The sequence below is a fragment of the Cupressus sempervirens genome, chromosome 8 (assembly GCF_028749045.1).
Source record: "Cupressus sempervirens isolate cs-2001-9-10 chromosome 8, ASM2874904v1, whole genome shotgun sequence".
NCBI classification, from domain to species: domain Eukaryota; kingdom Viridiplantae; phylum Streptophyta; class Pinopsida; order Cupressales; family Cupressaceae; genus Cupressus; species Cupressus sempervirens.
The window spans coordinates 480,897,501-480,925,425 of record NC_143125.1 but is presented as its reverse complement, the minus strand read 5'-3'; the positions used below and the strand labels follow the sequence as shown (position 1 = coordinate 480,925,425).

General features: G+C 35.9%; 1 protein-coding gene across 1 annotated transcript in view; it reads right to left on the bottom strand.

The window, feature by feature from the left end:
• LOC149543309 (chaperone protein dnaJ GFA2, mitochondrial-like) overlaps window positions 1–16,922 on the bottom strand; it is a 110,640-nt gene extending 93,718 nt beyond the window's left edge. Inside the window, exons 1-2 of the mRNA XM_089798144.1 lie at window positions 16,756–16,922; window positions 15,193–15,277 (exon numbers count right to left, since the gene is read on the bottom strand). Coding sequence (XP_089654270.1) covers window positions 15,193–15,277; window positions 16,756–16,845 — 175 coding nt within the window. The 5' untranslated portion in view covers window positions 16,846–16,922. The remainder of the gene's footprint in view (window positions 1–15,192; window positions 15,278–16,755) is intronic.
• Between the last annotated feature and the right edge of the window lie 11,003 nt (window positions 16,923–27,925).

Below are 27,925 nucleotides of genomic sequence, written 5' to 3'. Positions count from 1 at the left end.
ATTGAGTATGAAATTCTTATTGAAGATTATTGGAATTATCCACCTTGAGGTGGATAAGCGGTTGCCCCCTTAAAATGGCATATTATTATCAAGTATTTGAAGCATAATTTGTATTCTATCTCCTACTGTGCAAGTTATAACATTACAAATTAGGGGTAAGGGAAAGTAGAAAATGATGTGACATTCATTCTGTCATTCTCTACAGATGTATGATATTTGCAGCCTAAAAGCAAAAATTAATTTTAGAATCGCATACAGCATCATATAAACAACAAAGCAACATCATAAGCTTGAATGTTACTTAAAAAATAAATGATAAATATTATAAAATATTCATAGTTCAAACTTCAAGTTCAATATTTGATAATAATATCAAGTTCATCAACTTGGTTTTACTGGTGCCACAAGCATGTTGTGAAGTGAAAGCACCAAAGTCAATGTGCTCTAGTCCTATATCTCACAACTTTTTGCCCCCTTCCTTGTAGCCATGTTGTTTATGCAAAAGTAAGCACAAGTTAGAACGCACATACACTATGTTCTCTATCCTTTTCTAGAGCAATCTATTTATTGAGTGGACGAAAAAGTATGTGCTCCAATTCTTCTCAAGGGTAGATGAACTAGCAACCTATTAAGACAAAGTAAAGAGCTAGAGTTAAATAGAATATAAGAAATAAATGTCTAAAGTACTATAACTGAAACTCTAGAGAGCAGAAAAAATGTTTACAGAACCTATTCCTGATGAAATTTTGACTTCAAAGAGTTGCAAGTACTGGAGATGTTGTCCATGCAAGTGCCACCAACTATGAGGATTCTTATTGAACTTATCTAAAAACGCCTGAATACTTTGACCATTGGCATGTAAAAAGTCAATGAACTCATTTGTAACTACATCCCTCAAATCAAGATTAAAGAGGAGTACAAAATGCTACCTTGTACACTTCAATGACTTAAAATTATATATGGGGCAATCCTCATTGGCACAAAAAGAAACTCAACACTATAATATTTTGAACTCAATGTGAAGAAAACAAATTGTAGCCAGGTGGACATTCTGTTTTGTTAAAGATAGTGTAGCTGTGAGAGAGTTCAACTACCTATGATGATCTGTTGTGAGCTTCTCTCAATTTCATCTGGACTGATAAACTGTGTTTTCATTATTTGGGTTGCTCATTTACCTGGATGCTCGTCCTTGTTCCTATTTTCTCTATCTGGTTCAAGATCCTTCAAACCTGTGATGATCTGCAGTAAGGTTCTTAGAAACACTGTTGTGATGATCAATTAACATATTTTTGGCCTTCGCTGTCATATGGATTCTCTCATGTCTGAGCTCTTGCTTCAAAGGCTACAGTATGTGACATGAATTTGAATTTTCTAATGCATCATGTAGCACGTGTTATTGGCATCGAGCTGCTTATGTTACTTCATTATTGTTTTTTGTCTGGGCATCGAGGATGGTCCTTGCTGTCATTGTGAGACATCTTCGATTACAATTGTTGGGAGTTTTTTCTGGCTGGCAACCGTTCTCACTTTTATTCTCTCCTTCAGTCTCTATTGTAACTGCTGAATCTATGATGATATGGCATCATTTTCTATCACCCGTTCCTTATCATGGGGGTGTCCAGCTCTATGGTCGCTTCTTCATTTATCATCAACAAGTGTCTAACGGTGGGCTCTTTGTCTTCCATGTGTGGCACTTTGGTTGCATGGAAGTGTCGCTTCAATGAAGAAAATGGAGGTATGGTTACCGCTGAGCATTTATGAAGGAATGATCAGTGATTGGGTCTGTGGTATTTGTGTATCGTGTGTTCCCGATTTTGATCAGTGTGATTCCTGTATTCAAGTCGCCTTTGATGTACTTGATCAAACTCTTATTATTGCAGTGTCATCATTTTATGATGTGATTCTTTGTAAAGGCTGTAGAGATTGCTGTTGTATGTGTGATCTGTGTATGATCAATATCTTCTTTCAGTAAAGTCTATCTTGAATTTATTGTATCTGTGAAATCTTTCGTCATTAATTGTGAATTCTACTATTATATTCTGAGTAATCAATCAGGAGAGAGAATCAAGGCTTTTGATTGAATGAATAAAATTCTCAATGATAAGTGAGAATTACTGTAGTTATTTTGAGAACTCAATAAAGAGATCATCAATTTTGTGGGCTGGGTTTTTCACCCTTAGGAGGAGGCTTTTCCTTAGATAAGTCTTTTGCGCTCTTTGTTATCCTATGTGTTCTGTTTCAATATATATATATATATATTCTGGTTCAAAAATTTAACATGTTATCAGAGTGGGTCTAAGAAAACAATCCAGAACCAGAATCGTTAAGTTATATATTACTCTTTGCTCTACTTTCAATTTGCTTGTTTTAAGCTTCTAAAAACGGTGAATGGACTGGAAGTTTAAAATAGGTTAAATGAAGCATCCAACTTCACTTCATGGAAATTCAGGTTACTTGCTATACTAGAAGAGGACAATCTTCTTAACAATGTGAAGACTGATATAGCTGAGCCTACTGATGACACTGAGAAAGCACAATGGAGAAAGAGCAATATAATGGAAAAAGATAATCTTAATTGATTCTGTTAAGGATCATTTGGCACCGGTTATATCAAAGTTGAATTCAGCCAAAGCATCTTCAAAGTTTGTACGAATTCAACAGCCCTAGCAAAGCCCTAACATTGAGACATCAACTTCTACATATTAAGATGGCTAAAGGAGAACCTGCTGTATCTTTCTTCACGAAGATTACAGAATTGAATTGATCTGCTAAATGCTAGTGGAGAATCAACTGAGGAGAAAGGCTGGGTTATGTTGGCCATGAATGGCCTCCCTTGCTCTTGGGAATCTTAAATTCAAGGGATTGGTGGAAGGGATGAACTACCCAAGTTTGACCGCTTAAGCTGACTGCAATCCAGAGGAATGCAGATTTGAGGCAAGAGGAAATGGGCAGAAATCTCACAAATGAAGATCATGATTTTTCTGTTCATACAGCTAATAAGAAAGGAAGTGAATGGAGGAAAGGAAATTTTAAGAGATATAGAGATAAGGATTCTAATTCATCTCTTGAACCAAAGAAGATGAAGGATTTTTCCAAGATTCAATGTTTCAAATATGACAAGTATGGTCACTTTGCCAGAGATAGTTTATCAAAACTAAAACATCAAGCAGTTGTTGCAAACGTTACTGTTGCTTCTCCACATAAAGAATCTGATGTCAATTCAAAAGGATGCTTATTCTAAAAGTTTTACTTTTTATGAAATTAAAACAAGATGCAAGGATTATATATGCTTAACCATATGAAATAATGAGATCATGGATGATCTTAGTGTGTTCAGATTGTTGTTGAATCTTGTGTATGCTGTTGGTTTGACTTCGAGTGAGTTTCAAGGGTATTGTATGAAGCTTGGAGACTTGGTTGCCCTGTTTGAATAAACAATCTGCTGGAGTAATTTTTGAATTTTTGTTGCAAATCTATTTGTGTTTTCTTGGAGGTGTGGTTCAAGTCTTCAATTTTTGTAGAAGCATGAATTTCTACTCCTTCATTATAAGGGAAGCTAATGCCATCTATAATCATAGACAATCAAGAAATAACAACTTGAGGCATATGCTTATGAGTGTGGAATGGTTAGAGAGTCCTTATGCCAAGAAGCCCAAAGCAAAGAAGGTTGTGAAGGTTGTGTTTGATATTAGATTTGGCATGCTAATGGAGGAGATCATCAACATAAGTTTTCAAGTCTTCATTTATTTATTTTTTAATTTCCAAATATTGCAATTAGCTGATTTTTGTATATTATTTTATGTCCAAGTGTCAACACTGCTGGTGAAGGTTCTATGAATGGTGAATTGGGACAAAAACCCCATGGGGTATCTATATGAGGCCATGGATAGGACCAGAGAGGCCATTCAACACTTGTATAGTCAAATGAGACTAAATATAGACCCATATGGAACATAATCGATTGCAGGTGGAACTGACAACTCCACCAGCATATTCATTGCAGCTGCCTACTATTTGAACCCCATGTTCTATTTCTCCGACACTTCTCGAGCAGATGCAGAGATTAAGTTGGCCTAGAAACATGTATTCAGAGATTGGTTGTTGGATTGGGCCTTCGAGACCTCGTACTTGATGAGCTACAGAGCTACAAGAGGGAAGAGGGGTCATTGTTTTCTTCTCCTAATTGCAAATGTAGGAGATACACCAAACAACCAGGTAAAAAAGTACATTTGCTTTCTTTTATTATACCATTTATTTTGCACATAAGTTTGTTGGAATCTTGACCACTTTAAAAATGACTTTTTTACCCTTGTAGATTTGTGGTGGGAAGATTATGGTGCCACAACACCTAAGCTTCAAAAGTTTGCCATTCAAATATTATTGCAGCCCTGTAGTGCTTCTAGTTGTGAGCAAAATTGGAGTACTTTCAAGAACATACACACAAAGAAGCACAATAGGTTGACTCATAAGCACTTGAATGACTTGGTTTATGTGTGATAGAACCTTCAATTGCACAAAAAGAGGGTGCGAGGGCACGCTTCATATGAAGCACTTGACTTGGATGACATTGATCCAAATAAAGCAGATAGGATTGCTCCTCCTAATGGTGATGATATGGATGTGCATGAAGATCCTTTGTTAACTGATGAGCAGCTAGCTGAGTTTGAGATGGAGGTAGATGATTGGGATGCAAAAGTGGCAGCACGCGAGGAGGAGGAATATGAGCGAGGTCATCGATCAGAGATTTTTGTTGAGGCACATATGCAGGGACCTATTGAGCATGTTGCAGCTAATTCAGCAACACCCACCCAACAGCAACAATTTCTTTTGAGCTTTACTAGTAGATGCAATTTATGTTTTCTACTTCTAGTTTTGATTGATACTGAAATTTAATATGTATTCAGAAGTTATTGTTTCATGGAGTTCAGTATGTATTGAACTTATGTTTATTTAGATGTTGCACTTGTTTTTTGTCATTTGATCAATGGTTTTATGTTAAAAGTTAATATTCTAAGTTCTAATTGTTATGCATTTATGTCAAAACTTTGATTAATATATGTTGGACATCTCAAATCACCATATTGTCTACAAATTTGGTTTATATGTATGTGTTTTAAGATTACTTTAAGAAATTATATATTTTCAAATGTTTGATAAAAGTGCCAATTTTTTCACCAAGTTTTTGGTGATTTCAAGATTTTGAATTATTTTGGGATGGCCAAGATATTGCTGAAACTGAGATTTTCAACCATGCACAAAACCATCAATTCAAAGTCAACGTACTGCACACCACACAGAACGACAAAATGATGTTGACTCCTTGCATCATAAACTTCAAATTATAGAGAGTAGAAGAAATATCCGTTGAGGAAGACACTTCCACTAAATACCAAAATAAACAATAATATCCGATGATAATACTCTTGATCACATAAGAGAGAAAACCAAAAACGGTGCAAAACGAAAGATGACAGTTACTCATACTCATGAAGTGATGACAGTTACCATGAGCACCTAGCAATAATGAATGATGAACTGACATCTTCAAAATAAGGAACAATGAAGTGATGACAGTTACCATGAGCACCTAGCAATAATGAATGATGAACTGACATCTTCAAAATAAGGAACAATGAACACAGAAAGGAACCGACAACAATCATAACTAAAGCACAAGCCTTTAATGCCATCGAGGAAACCTTAAGTGCATGAGAATGCCAACTTGGAACCAAAACCAATGACATGTCAAATAAAGCCAAATAAACATTACAATGCCTAGACATCATCAATATTCAATGAATGATGAAAGGCTATGCAATACGCATAAATAACTCTCACACAATACAAAGAAGAGACGTCATACAGGAACAAAGCAGCATCAACGATGAAGTAGAAGCAACGAACAATAATGAACGATACTAGTTGAAAGATTAATGCAAAGCCACAAGTACGAAAGCACACAAAAAATTATGAGAACTTGCTGCAAATGAATAGAGGTATGAAGGTTTGTTTCAAAGCTACATACATCAACACTCCCTCTTAGCAAGAGAGACATTTTCAATATGTCAACTCATGAAAAGTACACATAGCTGCAAGTAAAAAGAATGTCAACAAAAATCTCATCATAGATATTTACAATTCAAATTTTCATAGTATAAAATGGTTATCTCAGCATAACAATATTCATCGTGGCTACTCCCAAAGGATGAAATAGAAAACAAAGAAGCTAAGCCATGGAGTCTCACACATGACTTCCACCATGGCTACTCTTAGAGGGTGGATCCACCATAACTACTCCCAAAGGGTGGAACAAGGGCTTCCACCTCAAACTTCTCTCGCAAAGAAGAATGCATTAACAAGGGATTTCACCTCAAACTTCTCTCATAGAGAACTCATTAACAAGGGATTGCACCTCGGACACCTCTCATAGAAAAGAGCTCATTAACAAGGGATTGCACCTTGAACTTCTCTCACACATAAGAACTCATTAACAAAGGTCAAACTTCTCCCTTACAAAGAGAAGAACTCATTAACAATATGCATACATCACTAAAGCCAAGACTCTCTCTCAACAAGACCATCGTTCTCCACAATACCAAGTTCAAATTGAAACTAAGGAAGTGGCTTGGTGAGAATGTCTACAATCTTCTCCTCTGTAGAAATATAATTGAGCTCAATTGCTTTCCTTTGAACCATATCTCTCAAGTAATGATATTTTAGTTCCACATGTTTCGTTCTATCATAGAAAATAGGATTAACTGAAAACTTCGCACAGCTTTGGTTATCGCAAAGAATCACTGTAGGCTCCAAAGGCTGCCCAAACAATCCTACAAGCAATTTGCAAAGCCACACAGCTTCTCTTGGAGCCACACAAGCTGCAATATTTTTCACTTCAGTTGTACTCTAAGCAACACATGATTGATTCTTGTTGCACCATGAAATCACAGTTCAACCTAAGATAAAATGTCTTGAAGTGCTCTTCCTCTCAAGCACACATCCTGCCCAATCTGAATCAAAGAACCCCTGCAAGCTCATCTCTACACAAGAAGAATATTTTAGACCATATCCCTCTACACCAGAAACATATCTCAATATGTGTTTAGCTGTCACAAGATGAATTTGTCTTGGTTCACACATGAACTGACTTAAAGTGTTAACATCATAACATATATCAGACCTTGTATTAACCAAACACATTAAAGAACCAATTAACTATCTATACATGGTACAATCAACTAAATTTGAAGTAGATTCTAAAAGAGTGAATCAGTGTAATAAAAACTTTAGAACTTTTGTCCAAACAGTATCTTTAAATGCTGAAATAAACAATTATGAACACAATGACACACAATTTCAAGTGGAAACCCAAAAGATGAGAAAACCAAAACAAATATATGATTTTTATATTAATTTGTTCTTTTACAATATTTTCTAGGCACCAACCTACTAGAGTCTCCAACCTCTAATTTTATGAGCACCAACTCACTGGAAACTGCAACTCCCACCATCTAAAGGCACTAACCTTGAAGCAAAGCATCTACTTCACTTCTGAATATAAATCTAAATTTCCACCTTTGTATAGTTGCTTTTTCAACTTGATGATGGATGCATTGTAATCTCTATCTAAACTCAGCCAGTAATCCTTCAATATATATATATATATATGTTCCTCCTTTTATCAGTTGTCAGACTGCATAAATTATTCTGATTGAAATATATATATCGAAAAAAATCTGATTATATCTCTTCTATTTGTTCTCTTGATACTCTTCAAACTGTTGACTTCCTTCCTTTCAAATAAGATGACATTCTTTTATACCATGTCCAATGGCAGTTGTGTCTTTTCAAAATAACGGATCTTATCTTTTATTAACATTTTATCTCTAACTATAATCGCACCTTTCCATTAAATATTTTTCTTAACTTTATTAATCGGACCTCTTGGTATATGCATTGTTTGTTACTGAATAAATTAGATTAATATTTTCTTAAATTAATCGTGCCTTCTCATTTCCTTTGAATCAGTTTTACATAGTAATTCTTTTAAATCAGTCTTGCCAGCATATTTATCTTCTAGCCTATATTTGTGGTTGTCTATATAATGCTGAATACTGTTATTTTTTCTTTTGTTTCATAATGATCTATATATTAGTTCCATTGTCGTCTTTCCTTACAGACATACTCTTCTCCAAGATAACATGGACTCTATTTCCAACATGTGTCCAAACTGTTCAAACACAATCACTATTTGATCATTGTCGTATGTTTACCTAAACATTAACTATGTTATTCCTTGGTGCATACATACTCTCCTTCGCTGAAGATGCTACATCTCATTCGATTATTACTCAAATATAGCAGTCTTTGCCGTATTTGACCATTATTACTATTTCTTCATATTAATTGTTGATAGCCTCTATTATCTCCAACGTCACTGAAACTGATTGCTTTAAAGGAATGGCTGCCGTGTTTGATATGGACACTATTGCTTTATGTGGTTGTCGTAAATCTTTTCTTAGGCCTTCGAAATATTGTTGAATATTCCTCTGTGTTGAATACTACCTTTAGACTTGCCATTTGCCATGATGTCTCTATTATACTTGTTAATTCCCTGTTGTTGTCTCTGCGTATTAAACATTGTATAGAAACAGTTCTTTGACTCCATGTGTGTATGTTAAGTAGTCCACTCATTATCCTCATTTCATGGTCTTGTTCCATTGTTATTTGTTTTGAGTATTATCTCATCACTGCAGGGTATTGTGACTAAATCGCTGCTCTCTCATCATTATCGTTCACTCATGTTGTTGTCGCTACATGTCGTTGTATATGATCTTCATATGTTATGCATGTGAGGATATTTCACTATTGCCAAGCTTTCTTCTTATTAATCCTTTGTATATTCATTGTCTGGCCTTTGTCTTATTTAAGTTGTTGTATGTATTGTTTGTCTTAACAATATAATATTGTTGCACATAACATCACTATCTTTCATTACAAATTCTGCATACTTTCTTCTAAATCTGTATATTCTCTCGTCATTCTGATGTCTTAAAATACCAATGACTTAGACATCAACGACAATTTCTCATCAGCTGCAACCTCATGTAACTTTATCAGAGTAGCTTCCATAGGAGTCACCATAGATTTACACTCTAGCATACAGAATCTCCTCAAAATATCAACAGCATATTTCCCTTGACTCAAAATAATTTCATTTGGTTTATGTCATACCTCAAGCCCAAGGACTTAATGCAAGAGACCAAGGTCTTTCATTTAAAATGCAGAAGCTAATTCCTTCTTACAGTTAATAAAGAGATCATCATCACCAGTAAGAAACAAATCATCAACATGAAGCACTAAGATCAACACTTTGTCATAACTTACCTTGAAATATAAATTTGGATCAATGTCATTCTTTCGAAAGCTCAAGCTCATGATCAATACTCTCATACCGATCATGAGAAGCTTGTTTAAGACCATAAAAAGCATTTTTCAGCCTGCACATATGTGATTCCTAATCATGAATCACAAAGCCCTCTGGTTGTTCAATGTATACTTCAATTATGTCATTCAAGAATATCATTTTTACATCCATTTGATGAAGTCTCCAACCCTCAACTACTGCAACAGCTATGATGATTCTAATAGAAGTGCAACATGCTACATGTGCATAGTCTATGCCTTCCTTTTGTGAAAATCTTCTAGCTACAAATCTAGCTTTATATTTTTCTACACTCCAATCAGCTGCATGTTTAATTTTGAACAGCCACTTAGAAGAAACGACAGATTTACCTCTAGGCCTGGAAACAATGTCCCAGACATTTTTTATGATGGATTGACGCTCCTCGATCATGGCATCCTTCCACACTTGTTGATTTGAAGCTTCTTCAAAACTAGAAGGCTCGGATGCTATAATGTGACTCATCAAGGCTACATATCCTACAAACTTATGAGATCTTTACCTTTCTCACAAAGTGTCACGCAGGGCTGCATATTTTTCAACCTCTTCCATAGTATGTCGAGCCCACAGAGGTCTCTTCTTATTAGTTGAAATGTTTCTTGGACCAGCAAAAGTATCTATAGGATCAACGGGATCAACAGAATCAGCAAAGCCTTCTAAATTTGTCTTCTGCCTCTGAATCACAGAAGATGAATTTGAATCAGCTACATCTTCATCACCATAGACATCCCTGCTGATTTCAATTTGTTTCTGACCTAGAATGTCAATTCCGTATGCTTTTGCTAATTCACTATAACCAACAACAATGTCTTTCTTTCTTGAAGGTTCCAACTTAGTTCTCTTCTCTTTTGGAAGATGAATGTAGACAGGACATCCAAAAATTATGAGATGACTAATATCAGGTTTGATATCTGAGAATGCTTCTTCTGGAGTCATCTTGTCTAGGATTTGATGAGGACTACAATTTTGAATATATATATATCCTTGTCGTGCAAACTTCTACCCAATAAAAAATGTTTGAAGACTTTGATCATGGATCATAGCCTTCGCTGCCTCAACAATAGTCCTATTCTTTCTTTCAGCTACAGCATTTTGCTGAGGATTATAGGGAACACAGAATTCCCTCTTAATCCCAGCTTCAACACACAAAAAAATTGAAATATACCAGAGATATTCTCCTCCATTATCAGACCTTAGAACCTTTATCTTCTTGTTATAACAAATTTTCAACAAGAGTTTTAAATTCTTTAAATCTGGACATCACTTTATCAAATTCTTTAGATTTAAGAAAACAAATCCATAACTTACGAGAGAAGTCATCAATTAAAGTAACGTAATACCAAAAACCCACTAAGGGAAGCAACAGCCATAGGACCACACAAATCAGAATGCATCAACACTAGTATATCCTTTTCTCTAATTTCACCACTATGAAAAATACTTTTAATGCTCTTACCTAGAGCACACCCTTTGCAAACACCTTCATGATCTTGGTTCAGCTTTGGAAGCCCAACCACCACCTTCTCCATTGAAGACAAAGTTTTGAAATTTTAGTGACCAAATCTTTTATGTCATAGCTCACTTGAACTTGTAGAATCCTAAGCTAAAGCTTGGATAGGACAAGCTGAAAGCTTGTAAAGATTGTCATGATATGCACCAATTTCTCAAGCTGTCTAAATGTTGGTGTTCTTCCATGCACGAACTTTGCCTTCAGCAAAAGCAACATGCTAACCCTTGTCTTCCAATGCTGAAATAGAAATCAGATTCCTCCTAATACCAGAAACACAAAGAACATCACTCAGATGAGGAATTCCGGAATCCAACTGAAAGGAAGTAGAACCAGCATCCTTCACAAAATAACATGCATCATCACCAATATGATAACTTGAAGATGAGAATCTTTTTCCTTCAAATTAGAGAAATGCTCACAATAACTGGTAACGCGATGAGAGACTCCAATATCAATAAGCCATGTATCATTGTTAGTAGGAACATTACTATAAAGTGCAGAAATAAATAAGAACCCTTCAAAATTTTCACTTGACTCTCTTTGAGGAGAAGAGTTTTCAACATTTGTAGCAGCCACTTGATGCTTGGGTTTTGAAATACAATCTCTAACAAAATGACCAAATTTGTCACATCTGAAACACATCCTAGAAAGATCCTTCTTCTTTTTCTTGGAATCAGGGGCTGACTCAAAACTATTGTCTCTGAACCTTTTGAAGGTACCTTTTTCCTTTCCCTTAGAAGTATGGACAGCAAGTACATGATCATCTTCATCATGAGTTTTGCATCCATATGGACAGCAAGTACATGATCATCTTCATGATGAGTTTTGCATCCATTGCCTCTAGCCTTTGGTATGCATTCTTCTTCAATGCAATGAGTTCTCAACCTATCAAACTGAGGAAGTTCATCTGTCCCACTAAATCCTTGAATGAAGAATTCCCAAGAGTGGGGGAAGTCCATTCATGGCTAACATGACCAAATCTTTCTCTGCAAAGGATTCTCCAATTGCATTGAGTCTATCCTTGAACTCTTTAATCTTCATGAAGAATGAAACAACTGATTCTCCTCTAGCCATATTAACATGCAAAAGTTGACCTCTCAGGGAAAGAGCTCTACTGGTGTCATCAAATTCATACAAGTCCTTCAGAGTTTGAAACATCTCTTTGGCTGAATTCAATTTTGAAATAAGGGGAACCAGATGGTACTGAGCAGAATCGATCAAAATCTTGTTTGTCATGGTCTTGCTCTTTTTCCATTGAGCTTTCTCACCTTCTCCAAATGATTCTTCAACATCAGAATTCACACAGTCAAGAAGATCATTCTCTTCAAGTGCAATTGGAATTCTAAACTTCCATGAAGAGAAATTTGAAGAACCATCCGTTTTGTTTTCAACTTTCAGTCCCTTCACCATTTTAAAGAATTGAAACAAACAACCAAAAAGTAGAGCAAAGAGAAAAGTATAACTAAATACTTCTGGTACTGGATTGTTTCCTTAGACCCGCTCAGGTACCATGTTAAATTTTGAATCAGAATAATGAGTATGCAACAAATGAAATCAATAACTCAGGTAAACATATAACAATGAAGATTTTATCCTCGGAAAAACACTCCTCTTGAGGGAAACAACCCAGCCCACCAAAAGATGATGCCTTTATTCAGATTACAAATCAAATATATAAGTTTCCTTCCTTATGATTAACGTCTACTCACAGTCAACCAATAATCCTTTCTACAAAGTCACAGAGACTCTAAACAAACAGTATGCTTACAACTTACAAGTTCTAAAGAGCTAAGACAAATGAACTAATCATATATGGATTGATATATACTCTACGTAGTAATACTCAAAAGTCTAATACATATATAGCAAGATGCAATCACTACAATACACAAAATGTTTGTTAATGCATTCTTCTTTGCGAAAGAAATTTACGGTGAAAGCCTTTTTTAACGAGTTCTCTGTGAGGAGAAGTTCGAGGTATGATCCCTTGCTAATGAGTTCTTCTCTGTGAGGGACAAGTTCAAGGTGTGGTCCCTTGTTAATGCGTTCTTCTCTATGAAGAATAAGTTCAAGGTGTGATCCCATGTTAATGCATTCTTCTCTGCGAAAGAAGTTTGAGGTGAAAGCCCTTGTTCCACCCTCTGAGTAGTTATGGTGGATCCACCCTCTAGGAGTAGTCATAGTGGATGTCATGTATCCATGACTTAATTTTCTAGTTTTTCGCCCTCTAGGAGGAGCCATGGTGAATGTCATGTTGCAACAACAATTTTACAATTGAGAAAATCTGTAATGAGATTTTGTTATTGACACTTTTTTTTGTTACATCTCCATTGTACTTGTCAGGTTGAGACACTATGACATTTATGATCTCTCTCTTGCTAAGAGGGAGTGTTAAAGATAGTGTAGCTGTGAGAGAGTTCAATTACCTATGATGATCTGATGTGAGCTTCTTTGAATTTCATCTAGACTGATGAACTGTGTTTTCATTATTTAAGTTGTCCATTTATTTGGATGCTCTTCCTTGATCCTGTTTTCTCTATCCGGTTCGAGATCCTTCATGCCTGTGATGATCTGCAATAAGATTCTCAGAAACACTGTTGCGATGATGATATATTCTTATCATATTTTTGATATGCACTGTCATATGGACTCTCTCATGTTTGAGCTCTTGCTTTGAAGGATTCAGTATGTGTTATGAGTTTGAATTTCCTAATGGCATTGTGTAGCTCATGTTATTGGCATCAAACTGTTTATGTTGCTCACTTCATTATTGTGTTTTATGTGGCCATCGAGGATGGTCCTTGTTGGCATAGTGAGACGTCTTTGGTTACAGTTGTTGGGAGTTTATCTGGATGGCAACCATTCTCATTTTCATTATCTCCTTCATTCTCTTTTTGTAACTGCTGAATCTACGATGATATAGCATCATCTTCTATCACTCATTCCTTATCATGGAGGTAGTGTCGAGTTGTATGGTCACTTCTTCATCCATTGTCAACAGTGTGTAATGATGGGCTCTTTGTCTTCTGTGTGCTACACTTTGATTGCATTGAAGTGTCAATTCAATGAACCAAATGAAAGCATAATTACTGTTGAGTATTTATGTAAGGAATAATTGGTGATTGGACCTGTGGTATGTGTGTATCGTGAGTTCCAGATTTTGATCACTGTGTGATTCCCGTATTCAAGTCGTCTTCAATGTACTTGATCAAACTCTTATTATTGCAGTGTCATCGTATTATGATGTTATTCTTTGTAGTGACAGTAGAGATTACTGCTGTATGTGTGATCTGTGTATGATCAATATATTCTTTCAGTAAAGTCTATCTTGAATCTATTGTATCTGTGAGCCTTTTGTGATTAATTGTGAATTCTACTGTTATATTCTGCGTGATCAATCAGGAGAGAGGATCAAGGCTTTTGATTGAACGAATAAAATTCTCAATCATAAGTGAGAATTACTGTAATTATTTTGACAACTCAATAAAGAAATCATCAATTTTGTGGACAGGGTTTTTCACCCTTAGGAGGAAGGTTTTCCCAGCATAAGTCTACTATGTTCTTTGTCATTTTGCATATTGTGTTTGAATTCAATGCATTTATAATTTCATATATATTCAAAATTTAACATGTCTGACCTTTCTTCAATAATTCTGTTCACTTGCTCAAAGAAAGTTTCTTTAAGGTCCTCCAATTCTCATTTATGATTGTCTTCATCTTCTCAATCATTGAGCCAATGGCATCACTTGAAGAAGCATGACTTCGCTCACACTTGGCTAGACTTGTTCAACCAAGAATGAGTCAATGAAAGCAAATCACAGAACTTGGGAGCCAACAAATTGTTAAGAAATTTTGAACGATATAATTGAGGAAATAGACATAGAAAGTCGCTCAAAATTTGCATTATTCTCATTTTTCTCACCCAACAGGTCAAGCAGATATGACATCCCAACTGAGTAAAGCCAATTTTCAACATCATTGACTTCATTGATGAACAATTTTACCTGTGGGAAAGCATCTTCAGCTGCAAGTTTCTATTCAGACATTTCTTTTCAGAATTACTCATGGGCAAGGGTGAAATTTCTTTTTTTCCTCAAATATATACTACTATTTATAATTTTTCGATTTTCCAAATCTTTTGCCACATATGCACTCAAACAAGATGAGTACCAGGCTCTAGCAACTCAAATCAATAACAATTTTTAAGGAAAACGAAGTAAACCTGGTAGGCGTTGCTGGAAAACAGAAACTTTAGACAGCCCAGAAAAGGTACATATTCCAGATGCGGGAGCACACAAATTTGCATCCTGAAACAACACCACCACCAAACAAAATGTGTAAGACTTTAAGTCATCAACAAAGGAAGGCAATAAGAAATCTCCAGCACTTTCTACAACAGTCTAATGCCATGTCACCATATTAAGTAATATCTATCTACAAGGTTGATAGCAAGACCGGCTTTACTCTAGAGCTTGGTCATCAGTATGATATTGACATGAATGCGGTTTAAAAAAAAGAATAATCTACGGATATTAGAAAGTGAAGTGCAGAAGTGAATATATCTTGTTTCCACAAGAAAGGTCTTCTATAGCAATGTAAGGAGTAGGTATTTTTGGCTGAGTAGGAGGTCTTTCGACAGATAAATTTCATATGCTGAATTCCCATCCTAGCTGATCTATGACTTCAAAACTCACCATATATACAAGATACCAAGGGCAAGGGTACCAGTATTTTATGTTATACCAAAAACCCATATACAAAATCACCATATGGGACCCACCAAGTGGGTAAACTCACGAGGGCACTTATTCACATTACCCTTACATGAGATTAAATTTTGTATCCCCCAAGTTTCAACCTTATGGCCAAGCTCAAAAGAAATTCAACAATTCAAACCTTACCTCCTCCTACACTCAGGATATAAAACATGGAACATGTATAGAAGAATATGACGTCATGGAACATGAAACAGCACCTCGGTCACTCATAAATACTTGTGCACTTTTTTAATTTTGTTGATATCCTTAAAGCTAAAGATGGCCTGCAAATCCTAACCAACATTCTTCCCGCTGAAGGAGACGGAAGTGGCTAAATAGAAAAGATGGATAAAACGAGTCCACGCAAAAAATATAGAAAAGCTTAAACAAAAATTGAGCACTTCAAAAAATGAACAAAAGGCGTCTAGGCAGATAATCCAGAAAAGCTTCGGCAAAGGGTAATCTAATTAAGGAACTCTCATTTGCAACTCAAATGCATAGTTCAAGCTGATGACGGATCACTAAACATAACCCAAAATATAGTTACAAAAGAAGTTTGTTCACGTTATTTCTCCCGGAAGTTCTCATTTAAAATGAAAATAGTTACTAGAATGGTAAGAGCTTGGGGTCTTCAAAGGATGGAAAAATAAAATTTGTTAATAGTTTCTATGATGGATTCAAGGAAAACCGCAACTGGTACTCGCGTGTTGAATCCTCGCCAAAATGTTTATTTTTTCTGTTTTCAAAAGAAGCTCATGTACTTCTGAAGAGTTATACTTTCAATTGTAATCCAATTTTATTTTTCGTCCGGGCGATGAATCAGCAAGTGTAACCCAAAAACATTGCTTTCAAAAAAGATTGCTCACAAGTTATTCTCTAGAAGTTCTTCTGAGACTGCGCAACAAGCTAAAGTCCAAGTGTACAGGTAAGTGAAAATAAGATTCAATTTCAATCAATTTGGTCGCAGCGTCAATTCCTGTGATTGAAATCTTGGGAGTGAAAGTAGAAGCAGAATTAAATGGTTTTACCAGGAGCGTATCGGGCGCAAGAGAATCTTTGAAGGATGCTCGTGCAGTGCGCAAAATGTGTCTGATGTTATTTGCAGTTGGACGCGCCATTTGAAAGAGCTGAGTCGAGCTGCCTCGAATTCTCTAAACCCTTGCGGCAGCTCCCTCTTTCTTGTCTTCAACAATCTAAAACCCAACATCACAGATTATTTGTCTTTATAACAAAATCTTTGTCCATGGAGATAATCAAAGCAATTTGTGAAGTAACCTAGAAAACTACACTAGTGAGTAATGTATTCATATATATATAGTAGTGTTTACTTTTTATATTTATATTTATATTTTATATTTTAAAATCATATCTTTTTTATTGTATTATTTCTATGTAATTAAAAATTATTGCAGATTAGGGTTTATCATGTAGTATGATGGGTATGTCATAAATTCTATTGATAAGGTGTCATAGGTTCAACTAATATTTCTTCTCCACCATTTCAAAGATAAAAGGCTCTAATTTTGATGGTCTGTGGTCTAGGTGTCTATGTTTAAGGTCTTTGATGAAGGCATTGTTAACAAGGTCTCCACCAAATATTGTACTAATCGATGTTCTTACTAACTACAACATTGCCTTATACTTTACTTGTGCTTTACTTTTCACTCAACAATTTAGTCTATAGAGATAATCAAAGCAATTGGTAAAGAAATATGGAAAACTACATTGATGAGTGATGTATTCTAATGTTAATTTTTTATTCATAATATAATACATACATTTAAAGTATTTTAATCTTTTTACATTCTTTTATGTTTTGATTTTTAGTAGTGTTTTTTTTTTTGTATTTTTTTTTTATATTTTAAGATTGTAAATTTGTTTATGTATGTTTTTTATGTAACTAAATATTAGTCTAGATTAGGGTTCACCACGTAGTGTGATGGGTATGTCATAGGTTCTATTGATAGGGTGTCACAGGTTTGAATAACATCTCTTCTCCACCACTTCAAAGATGGAAGGCTCTAATTTTGATGGTTTGTGGTCTAGGTGTTTGTGCTTGAGGTCTTTGATGAAGGTGTCATTAATGGGGTCTCCACCAAACATTGTACAAATTGATGCTCTAACTAACTACAATGGGAGGCTACCTTCAACATATCAAAACCAATACTAGTATGATTGTTGACAGCCATGGTGGACATTCCTACAAGGGGCATTGTTATATGATCAAGATATATAAGGGGTTTTGATTGTAACTCTCGCTCATTTGAGAGATAAGGAGGGAGCTTTAACCACCATAAGAACAGATAAAAGGGAGGCATAAGGTTGAGGTAAATGAATGGAGATATAAGGTTCACATTGATAGAGGTGGTCCTAACATAAGGGGGACATAAGGAGGACAAGACACTACCAATTGTCACTTTAATAAGGAGATATAAGGAGGATTTTGAGTGATAAGGAGAAAAGGCATAAGGATCAAATGATGCCACAACACAAGACAAACATGAGAGCCACTACTACCTCAAACATTCAGATGTAAGCACATTGTGGATGGGGTCCCTCAAATATGACCCCAGTAATTCATAGCCCAAGTCAAAAGCATTCATTGATAAAAAATAGTCTAGATAAATTTTAAAACACAAAAAAATAATCTTTGGATTCTAAGATTATAAATGCAATGTAAAGACATCCTTTCAAAAATAAATAGCAATTGTAATTTATTATATGAGCATAAATTTAATAGTTTATTATAACATAAATATGATATTTTGGTGTGTAATTGACAAATGGTTGATATGATGTTGTAGTCTTCAGGTTTTACTGTGTAGGAATTTTGTAACATTGACATTATGAATCACACTTTGTTATCCAGATTCAGGATGTAAGAGAGTGACGAGAGAAGAAAATATTGACCCTATGGCAAGGCATATTGTCAATTAGTGCCAAAACACTTAGTCATCATGGTAAGGTGATCAATACTGCAACCAAGCTTTCCCTTAGGTAGCAAGCATTAATATAACCCGGCCTAGTGCAATGTTAACTGAGTTAATAGTATCAACTAAGCTCTATTGTAAATTGAGTTAGCCAAGCATTCCAGTTTCAGAATGAGAACTGAGCAGGCAAAGTAGTGTGAACCGAGCCAACAGAGTTTGTCGAGTGATCAATGCGAACTGAGCATCCAAATTCAACCAAGTGCCAGAGTTAGCCGAGTTGACAGTGTTGCCCAAGTATCAACATATCACTCAAGTAAGCTATTAGACCTGAGTATCAACATTGAGCTGACTTGGTAATTATTTTTGAAACTATTGAATTTTTATTGTAGCCGACCTAATGTAGAGTTACTATTTGGATTGGTATATATGGAAGATATCTTGTTTCATCCAAATCATCATTTTGGAGTTACATGTATTCATTATCATAAGTGAATTAGGATAATGGAAGAGCAGATTAATTAGGAGGCTACTGAGAAGTACAAAGGCAAAGCATAGACTCATCTATCATAGTCAGGTGATCATCATATTATTCAAAGGATCTTCATCAATAAAAAAAGTTGTTAAGTAGAGATCAACTTGTTGATTCATCCTAACAGGTGCATTAGTCTCAAATCCTCTAACCAGGTGAACCTAATAGTCCTTGCAGAATCACTTAGCTAAGTGCATACTTCATTGTATTATATAAATCATATTACAAGGTGGACTAGGTAGTCCCACTTACTCTTAACCAAGTAGATCACTAGAAGTGATCAGTTGTAAGCCCTAACAGACCAACTTTATTATTGCAGTAGTGAAGCATTATGGATGTCATTCTCGCTCCAATTCTACCTTCTCCTTGGAGGGTTCTAGGTTACCAAATATTGTGTCAAAGTGTTATGGTATTGTTTCTTTTATTACTTGATGTTCTCTAATAGAGTGGAATTAAGAGAAAGAAGTTTTAAGTGGTTCTTGATTCAAACCCCCTCAACCTCTCAGTCACTCGGTCATCATTACATTTCTAACAATTGGTATTAGAGCAAGGTTCTCTTGTTAGAAAATTAGCAACTTGAGAGTAAAGATCTGAGGTAATGGAAGTGTACAAACTAGAGAAAGATGTTAGAATGAAGAGTTGGATCTACATGTGGCCATGGAACAAATCAAGAAACTAAAGGATCAACTCTCTCTATCCCTGAAAAGAACAAAAGAGTTGGCAGTACAGATGAATGACAATCTATACACAAAAGAAAGAATTAAAGACATTTGCAGAGAAAGAAGTTTTGAAGAAGTAGATGCAGCTATAGAAGATCTACTTGGAAGGAACCTCATTTTGCAAGAAGTTGGGAAATTGAAAAGAAAACAAGAAATTCATTCAATCAGGATATATGAAGTCATGGAACAAAAGATCAAAGCTGAAAATGATAAAGAGATAGCAAATGAAGATAAAAGATTACTCAACACAAGAATAGAAGAAAAGGACAATGAAATCCACCAGCTATCACTACATCAGACAGATACGATAAATCATCTTAATGGTGCAAATCAAGAAGTCATCAATCTAAGAACATAAAATGATAGGTTGAAGAATGATCTTAGAGCAGAAAAGGAAACCAATGAAATAATGATGAGATCACAAGAAATTATGAATCAGTTGATTGAACTATCTTAGAAAAGACACAAAGGTAAAATTGGATTAGGTTACACTGAACAAGGAGAATCGTCACAACAAGGAGCTCAAAAGAATAAAAGGCCTACATGCAACCATTATGAAAAGATAGGATACTCATCAAACAAATGCTAGAGTAATGGAAAGTTAAAATTCAATGGAAATTATTATAGTTACAATAAGCCTAGACATAGAGCAAGTGAATATAAAGATAAACAAAAGTTTTAAGGAAAGTGCTTTACATGTAATAAGTAAGGTCATAAATCCTCTGAGTGCATAACAAAGCAATGGAACATTAGACCAAGACCAAGAGCATTTATCAGTTGGGATTGCAACGCATGGTACAGATGTTATCTATGTAGAGAATATGGACACATTAGAGAAAATTGTGTAAGGACTCACTTTAGGGAAAGGATTCCTACCAAAAGATGTTATGTGTGTAAAGAAATCAGTCATTTGGCAAGAAATTGTATGAACCAGGCTACTAGGAATACTAATGAAGAAAATAAAGGCAAGAATAAGATTGATGAGATCAAGACTCAAAGGAATCAACAATGGGTAAGGAAATATCTAGAAAGCTCAAGTCAAAACTTTGAAGTTGTTGACACCCAAATCAATGAGTTGGGTGATACAACCACCTCTAAATAAGCATACAAGGAGACCACTAGAGCTATGAATAAAATATAAGATCCTACATCAGTTCCAATAAGCAAGCAAGTCCAAATCAGCATATCAAATGCAATAGGACAAATGGAAGAATTGTGTTTTAACTGAATCAAATCTTAGTTATAATCGAGTTGTCAGACATTATCGAGGTATTCTTTAGGCATAACTGTGTAAGGTCGGGTTCTATGCCTCAACCAAGTCATATGGCTAAATCGAGTGAAGTTGGTTTGGCAGCTAGTTCTAATTGAGCTTCATGATGTATAGTTCATGTCGAGTTTGAGATTGAAGATCTAATAGAGTAATTCCACCTACCATAGTATGAAGCATTTATGAGACCCTAAAAGTTGAAATTTTAATAAAAGGTGAAATTGAGGGTTCATTCTTTCACCGCAAATTTAGAGGTCAAATTGTACAAAGAATTCTTCAAGCCTCTAAGCAATTCATCTAGCTAAAAGTCCATTGATTATCAAGAGTTCTTCATTAACTGAGCATTATGATAGCTTCATCAAGCATGAAGATAAGGAATGATTCTAAAATATTGGTTAAGAACATAATTTGTGAAGCACTTAAATTTAAATTGTACCCTGCAATTGTTGAAGAGAAGAATCCCAAAGGAGCACACTCGGTCATCCCTCCAATGGTACTTCTAATTCATGATGTAAAGACTTTTTATCATTGTTCAATCCAAGAATTAGGTAATTTTGAGATAGATCAGGCATACAATGCATTGCCTAAGAATGGAGCATTGAATCCTGAACGTAAGCATTTCGAAGTCAAGAGTTTGACCCACATTCTACTAATGGTGATGAACTTTCAAATAAAATGGAGTGTGTTGGCGCTCAAAAGTGTAGCCCAAATTTTGAGCACTGTTGAGAAAATTGAGCCCTATAAACACTTTTAAATGCATACGTACCCGACTGTCAGTCTGAGGCCTAAGAGTTGTTTAATGCTTCTATCACCTTTCATTCAGTATGCCTACTTGTTTCATGAAGTTAAACTGTTGTTCTAAGCCATTCGGCAAAGTCTTTTTTTGAGAAAATGTCAAATTTGCATTTTTCACCAAAGTGTCAAACAACGACAGGAGGCTTTGTTTGTATCTGAATATCTTGCACCCAGAAATGTTTTGTGATTTTCCACTTTGGGAATATCTAATGTCCATAATTGAGAACCTACGTTTTAGATTTTGAGTCATTTCGAGTTCATTTGACTAGGTTTTGAATCCCTCAAAGTTGGTCATTTATTGTTTTCATGCTTTTTCAAGTAATTCTGAATTTTGGGAAGCCTTGCTTGACGTGCTATAACTTTTGACCAATTGACCAAAATGTGAAATTTCCTTTTGTGTTGCATTCTAGACATCAGAGACTTGTTATGTTTCAAGTTTTAGCTTATGATGAATCCATTTGATTAGTTTTCAAACGTGATTCCAACGCAATTTCTAAAATTTTACTGGTGTCAATACTTGCAGATTGTTTGGTACCCCTGTTCGAGACGTCATAACTTGAGATTCGTGATTGGTAAGATCAAATGGATTGTACCCCTATGTTTTCCTCTAAAAATACTCCAAGTGTGTCAGTTTTTAAGTCATGATGAATCCATTTGCACACTTTTCTAGGTCAATTCCATTTGCAAAAATCGTTATCTTGTAAATCTTTCCAGTCAGCAGATCCAAGTAGCCCACTTTGACAAATCGCCAAATGCATTCTATTATTCGTCATGAGCCCAAATTGTAGATCCATATTGTCCTCATGACAGAGAACCAATGTCCTAGTTTTTGTTTCCCCATGTGCTCATTTGCCCAATTTTTGAAGCCAAATTCGAACCCAATTTATTGCTTTCTGACTTGTTTTCTTGCAGGCAATTATGAGAAGTCAACTTTGACAACAAATATCTTTTGACCCTGAATTTTTCATGAGACAAGATTTGATAGGGTGCAAGTATGTGGAACAGAGAGTCAGTGTGCCAATTTTCAGAGCTCGGTCAGGTGTTCTGGTCAGTTTTTAAGGCCAGTCAACGGACCTTCTGGTGCAAATTTGACAGTTGGCAGAAAGTGATAAAATGAATTTTAAATGATCAATTTGTGATCAAATTTCATGCCATACATTTTGAAGATGTCAGTGGATCATTTCAAGGAATTAGTTGTTTGAAAACAAAAAAAATTTAGCCGGACCCACTTTCGGGTCCGATTGATTTTATCAAGTTGACAGAACTACGAAGAAGTGAAATGTTTTCAAGACGAGGATCATGCAAATTATGATCATCTCACAAAGAGCTTAGCAATATTAATGGTAGAAGTCTTATTCAGGAGGCAAATTTGGTGATAGTATCTGAAGCCCTTTCTCAAGGAGTGTCACCTATTGATAAGCATCACCATGCAAGAGTGAGGGATATTATAAAAGAAAGATGGGACTAGTCAAGGGGTCAAAAAAGGGGAAATTTATGCACAAGTAATGACTATCAGTTATGTATGGGCACTTACACCCAGCCAATTCTGAATCATTGACTTTTCCACTTCTTTTCAATCACCTAGTTGGTTGAGTTTGATCCCTGTGGATACATCATGCGGGGCCAAGCATAGAAATATACTTTTATCCTGATGAGATAAAAACAACAATTGTTACATGTGGGGGACTTTGCCTTGGACTCAATGATGTGATTAGATGAGTAGTCATAACACTAGATATGTGTGGTGTCAAGAACATTGTTGGCTTTGAATGCCAATACTACTAATGCAATGAGGTATTGGAATTCTATCAAATACCATGTGCACTCTTCAATGGAGGTTGGATGGGAATTGGCTTTCTTTTTCTTTTTGCATTAATTTGTTGCTACGCTAAAATTTTCTTTAAGCATTGCATAACGTACACAATTTTTGGGCAAGCTGGAAGAATTTTTATATCTGAATAATTGTATGTTATTGAGGGCGTTCCAAACTAAAGAAAACTCACTCCATAGGGGCAAGCAAGCTTGTCAAAGTGGTAGCTGGAGTTAAGGAGGAGGTGGCATGTTGAGAAAGTTGCCCAGTATGAAATAAGCAGCCCACGCCTTTAACTCATGTCAAAAAATAAGACATGTCCAAGACGCTAGGAAGAAGGCGAGTTTTAAAAGGTTGTGTGAGCAATAGCAGGGAAAGCCATTTAAGAAGTCCATGCATTTTAGAAGAAGATGCCACACCTCATAGCAGACACTCCACACATAGATGAGACCCCACATGTGTAAAAAAAGAGTAGCCGGCTGAAAGCTTAAGGGAGCATTCGCACAGGAAAAAATCATTAGTAATAGAGCTCCACGCCTGAGTTGATTTTAAAAAGAAAGGAGCATACAGTAGGCATGTTTAAAGCCGCCAAGTTTGAGGAACACCCATGTTTTCCAAGGAGAGCAAGGCAACTTTAGAGGGACAACTTCAACAAAATAGCCTACGTAGGTAAAAGGAAGATACATGTCCAGCTCTGAGGCAACGTCATGAAAAATGAAGCACACATTATGGAAAGAAGATATGAGGCATGTTCAAAAACAAAAATATAATCAAAAGCAAGAACAGGGTCATTCATGCATATAAAAAGAGCTCACGCAGGCACTAAAAAGGATCACAAAGCTAGTCACGACAGTCAAAGAGTAGGCCATTAGTTATTAGAGAAAAGCTCCACAAAGCATATCGTGCCAAGGAAAGGAAAATCAAACAGCTGTAGCAAACAAGGAAGAAAAGCGAGGAACATGTCAGTTAAAGACAAGTTCACAAGTAGAAAAAACGTGTGATGCAAGGGAGGTGTCTAGTAAATGATGCTCACACCATAGGAAGCCATATATTCAGAAAGAGTCTACCTCATGTTTAAAAGCAGGTAGACCAACCCTTGTCCAAGGAAATCTGCCCAGAATCCATGACATTATTAAAAGGAGCATCTCACGCCTAAGACAATGAGCAGCTCCAGACGAAGGATGTGGATATTCCATTGACTCAAGTTAGGCCCGTGAAGAAAGTTGCCCTAGTTGTGGTCATCGGTGATAGGGGTCTTTGCGGTGGATTCAATAATCTTGTGCTCAAACAAGCCGACCAGCGTATGGAGGAGATGAGGAAGGTGGGTGTAGCTTACACAATTGGTAGTGGTGGAAAAATGGATGCCATCAAAGCTAATAAACACGCCAAGCTGCTACAAGTAATAGAGCCCAAGTTAAGGCAGAAGGATGCATTGAATGGAAGTTAGAATCCATAGGAGCAAAGGAAAACATGGGAAGCTATTATCCCATATTCACCGTGTGATAGACATTTTATGTTTTTAAATATGATTCCATTCGCATTGTGTAATGTCTTAAGGAAAAGGGCTTTTGGAAACTCAAGCTCTCGCGTGGGTCCCGGATGACGAAAGATGGGCATTGACAAAGACAAAATTTCGAATGAAAATGCATGCAAAAACCAATGACGTCAGCCTATCCGAGGTTGCCAAAAAACTCAAAAATATGGTGCCTTGCTACTTCGCTAGCCAAATTTTTTTAGAAATCTGACTAGTGACATAGTGAGTCGTTGAAAAATCATGAGAATTTGATAGACGGTCGTGGTCCTGTGTGGTAGTGATGTGGCAGCGTCAGCGAACCAAAAATTGACAAGTGGTAGTATGCATAGTAGTGATCGTAACAGAGATGCTGATGTGGATCTGGGTGATGAGATGGTGCCACGTGGATGATCGAGCGGGTGTTGCTATCTCGCCAATCAAAAGTGCTCACTCTTTAACCATAGCGAGATAGCGATGCTGAGATGGCATGATGAGGTGACAGTGAATGGGCGCATAGGTGGTGACGACACGTGGCAGCTGAGGATGAGATGTAGGTCTCGTTGGATGGTCAGAGCCAATCAAGGATTGACAAGTGGCGCTCTCTGATTGGTCAAAGGAGCAAAGAAAGATTTTTAAATATAACAATAACAACTTGCACATTTATCTCAAAATGAAAAATTTTGATTTGAAATATTAAATTTCTATAGTTTAGACTATAGAAGGTTTTAAATTTTTCATTTTTATTCTTTTATTTGCCAAAGCCATGAACAGGACTGAAACTTCAGAGGGCCATAACCTGGGCATTTTTTATCAAAAATGGATGCTCCAATATACCACCAGAATCAGGAAGAGACGAAATTTCTGAATATGAAGTCAGATTGTGCACAGGTGCTTGCTGGTTCGAGCTATAAGCCATTTTTTGATTCCCAAGGCCTTCTCAATGGAATGAGCAAATTTGATCATTGATCATCATAATTGGTTAAAGGACAGATATGAAGGCGTGGTGAAATGTGAAAGTGAAGAAAATCAATTCTGTGATGTTTTCTTGGCTTCTAAAGGTCATATAACTTATTTTTCACTTTTTACTTTGAGTTCAAGTGCGACATCAGAAATCAATTATATTTTCTACCAAATATCTGAGATTATTTATGCTTTTAAGAGCCAAAATGATGAGGATCTGATAGGCAGTTACAGAGAGAAGGTAGAGAGAGGCTTTTTCTTCTTCCTGGGAAGGAATTCTAAAGGGACACTTGTCAATTGTAGATTGAATCTGAGAATTGCTTCCTTCCTATATCTTTCTTCCTTCTTCTCTTTTGCAGGTTATTGGCAGTTTTCTTTGGGTAATACCAACAGGGTTTCGGTGTTTTAATGTTGAAACCAGGATTGTAGATGGTTTTACTTCCTATCTATTGAGTTGTGCTCTAGCAGTGAAGGCCACACATCCACGTCTTGTGTAGATTTTTAGTTTATTCTCATGTATTATTTTCTGAGATAAATGGAAATTGATGCTAGATTATGTGAATTGTCTAGAGTTTTATTTAGTGTTACCAGTTTATATATTTGGTCTTTCCAAGGATAGATACAAAAGGGGATTTACATGAATTATTTGAGTTCTCTAATTCTATCTCCTAATTCTTCATGTGCTATTAACTTTGTGATTAAATGGATAAGGTTTATTTGATTTAAGGCAGCTTGGATGAGTTGTGTCTCAGATCTATTGTTGCTTTTGACTCAAGGAGTTAGGTAAATGCTTCAGTGTTATGATAGGATTTTTGGGTGTATGAAGGGGATATTGCATAAGAATGGGATTTGGGGATTTTAGTTGATAAACTTGATTGTAATGCGAGCAACTTAGGTCATCCTGCTAGTAATGACTATATGTTTCAATGGATAAGGCACTAATCACTAAATCAGATGCAAGCTTATATGAAGGTTGTTTGCACAAAACATTTTTAATCAAAATCATTTCAGTTTTTCATGTCTTGTAGTGGGTTGAAAGGAATTAACCCTCACTCAGCTTATGGATTTCATAGATTGCAATTTGCTACTGTAGATCTGTGTTATTGCATGAGTTATTAGGAGATATAAAGGGTTTTCATCTACTAAATAGATTTAGGGATATGTTTTTGCATTGGTATGGTATCAATTGAATCTGAGGTCTACCCGCCTAGGTCTTGCAGAGCCTCAAGTAGAAGAAGGGTCAAGCCTTATAGTTGGCCCAAGATTGTAGTCAGGTGCATTCATCATAGGAATTTGCTAGCTTTAGATGCATTTGTTTGGTTTCTTAGTCATTTTCAAAACTGTTAAATTAGGAGCCAACAGAGTGGGTATATATTGAGCAGAGTCCACGACATGACCTTTTGGCTCAAGCAACCAATCAAGATGACCAAGAAGATGATCCACTGAGTTACTATATATCCAATACTAGAGAAGTCAAAAACAACCAAAACCCTAGCTCAAGGAGAATTGACTAAGAAAACCTTAGTTGAATGGGGCAACAAAGGCACAAAGTTGAAAAATGTTATGGATATGGAAATCAAGTTTGGAATTCATGTTGCAGCCCATAAGATCTATAGTTCTAGCATACCTAACAATGTTCCTTATGAGGTGGTTGACCAAGCATTCAAAGTTGTAA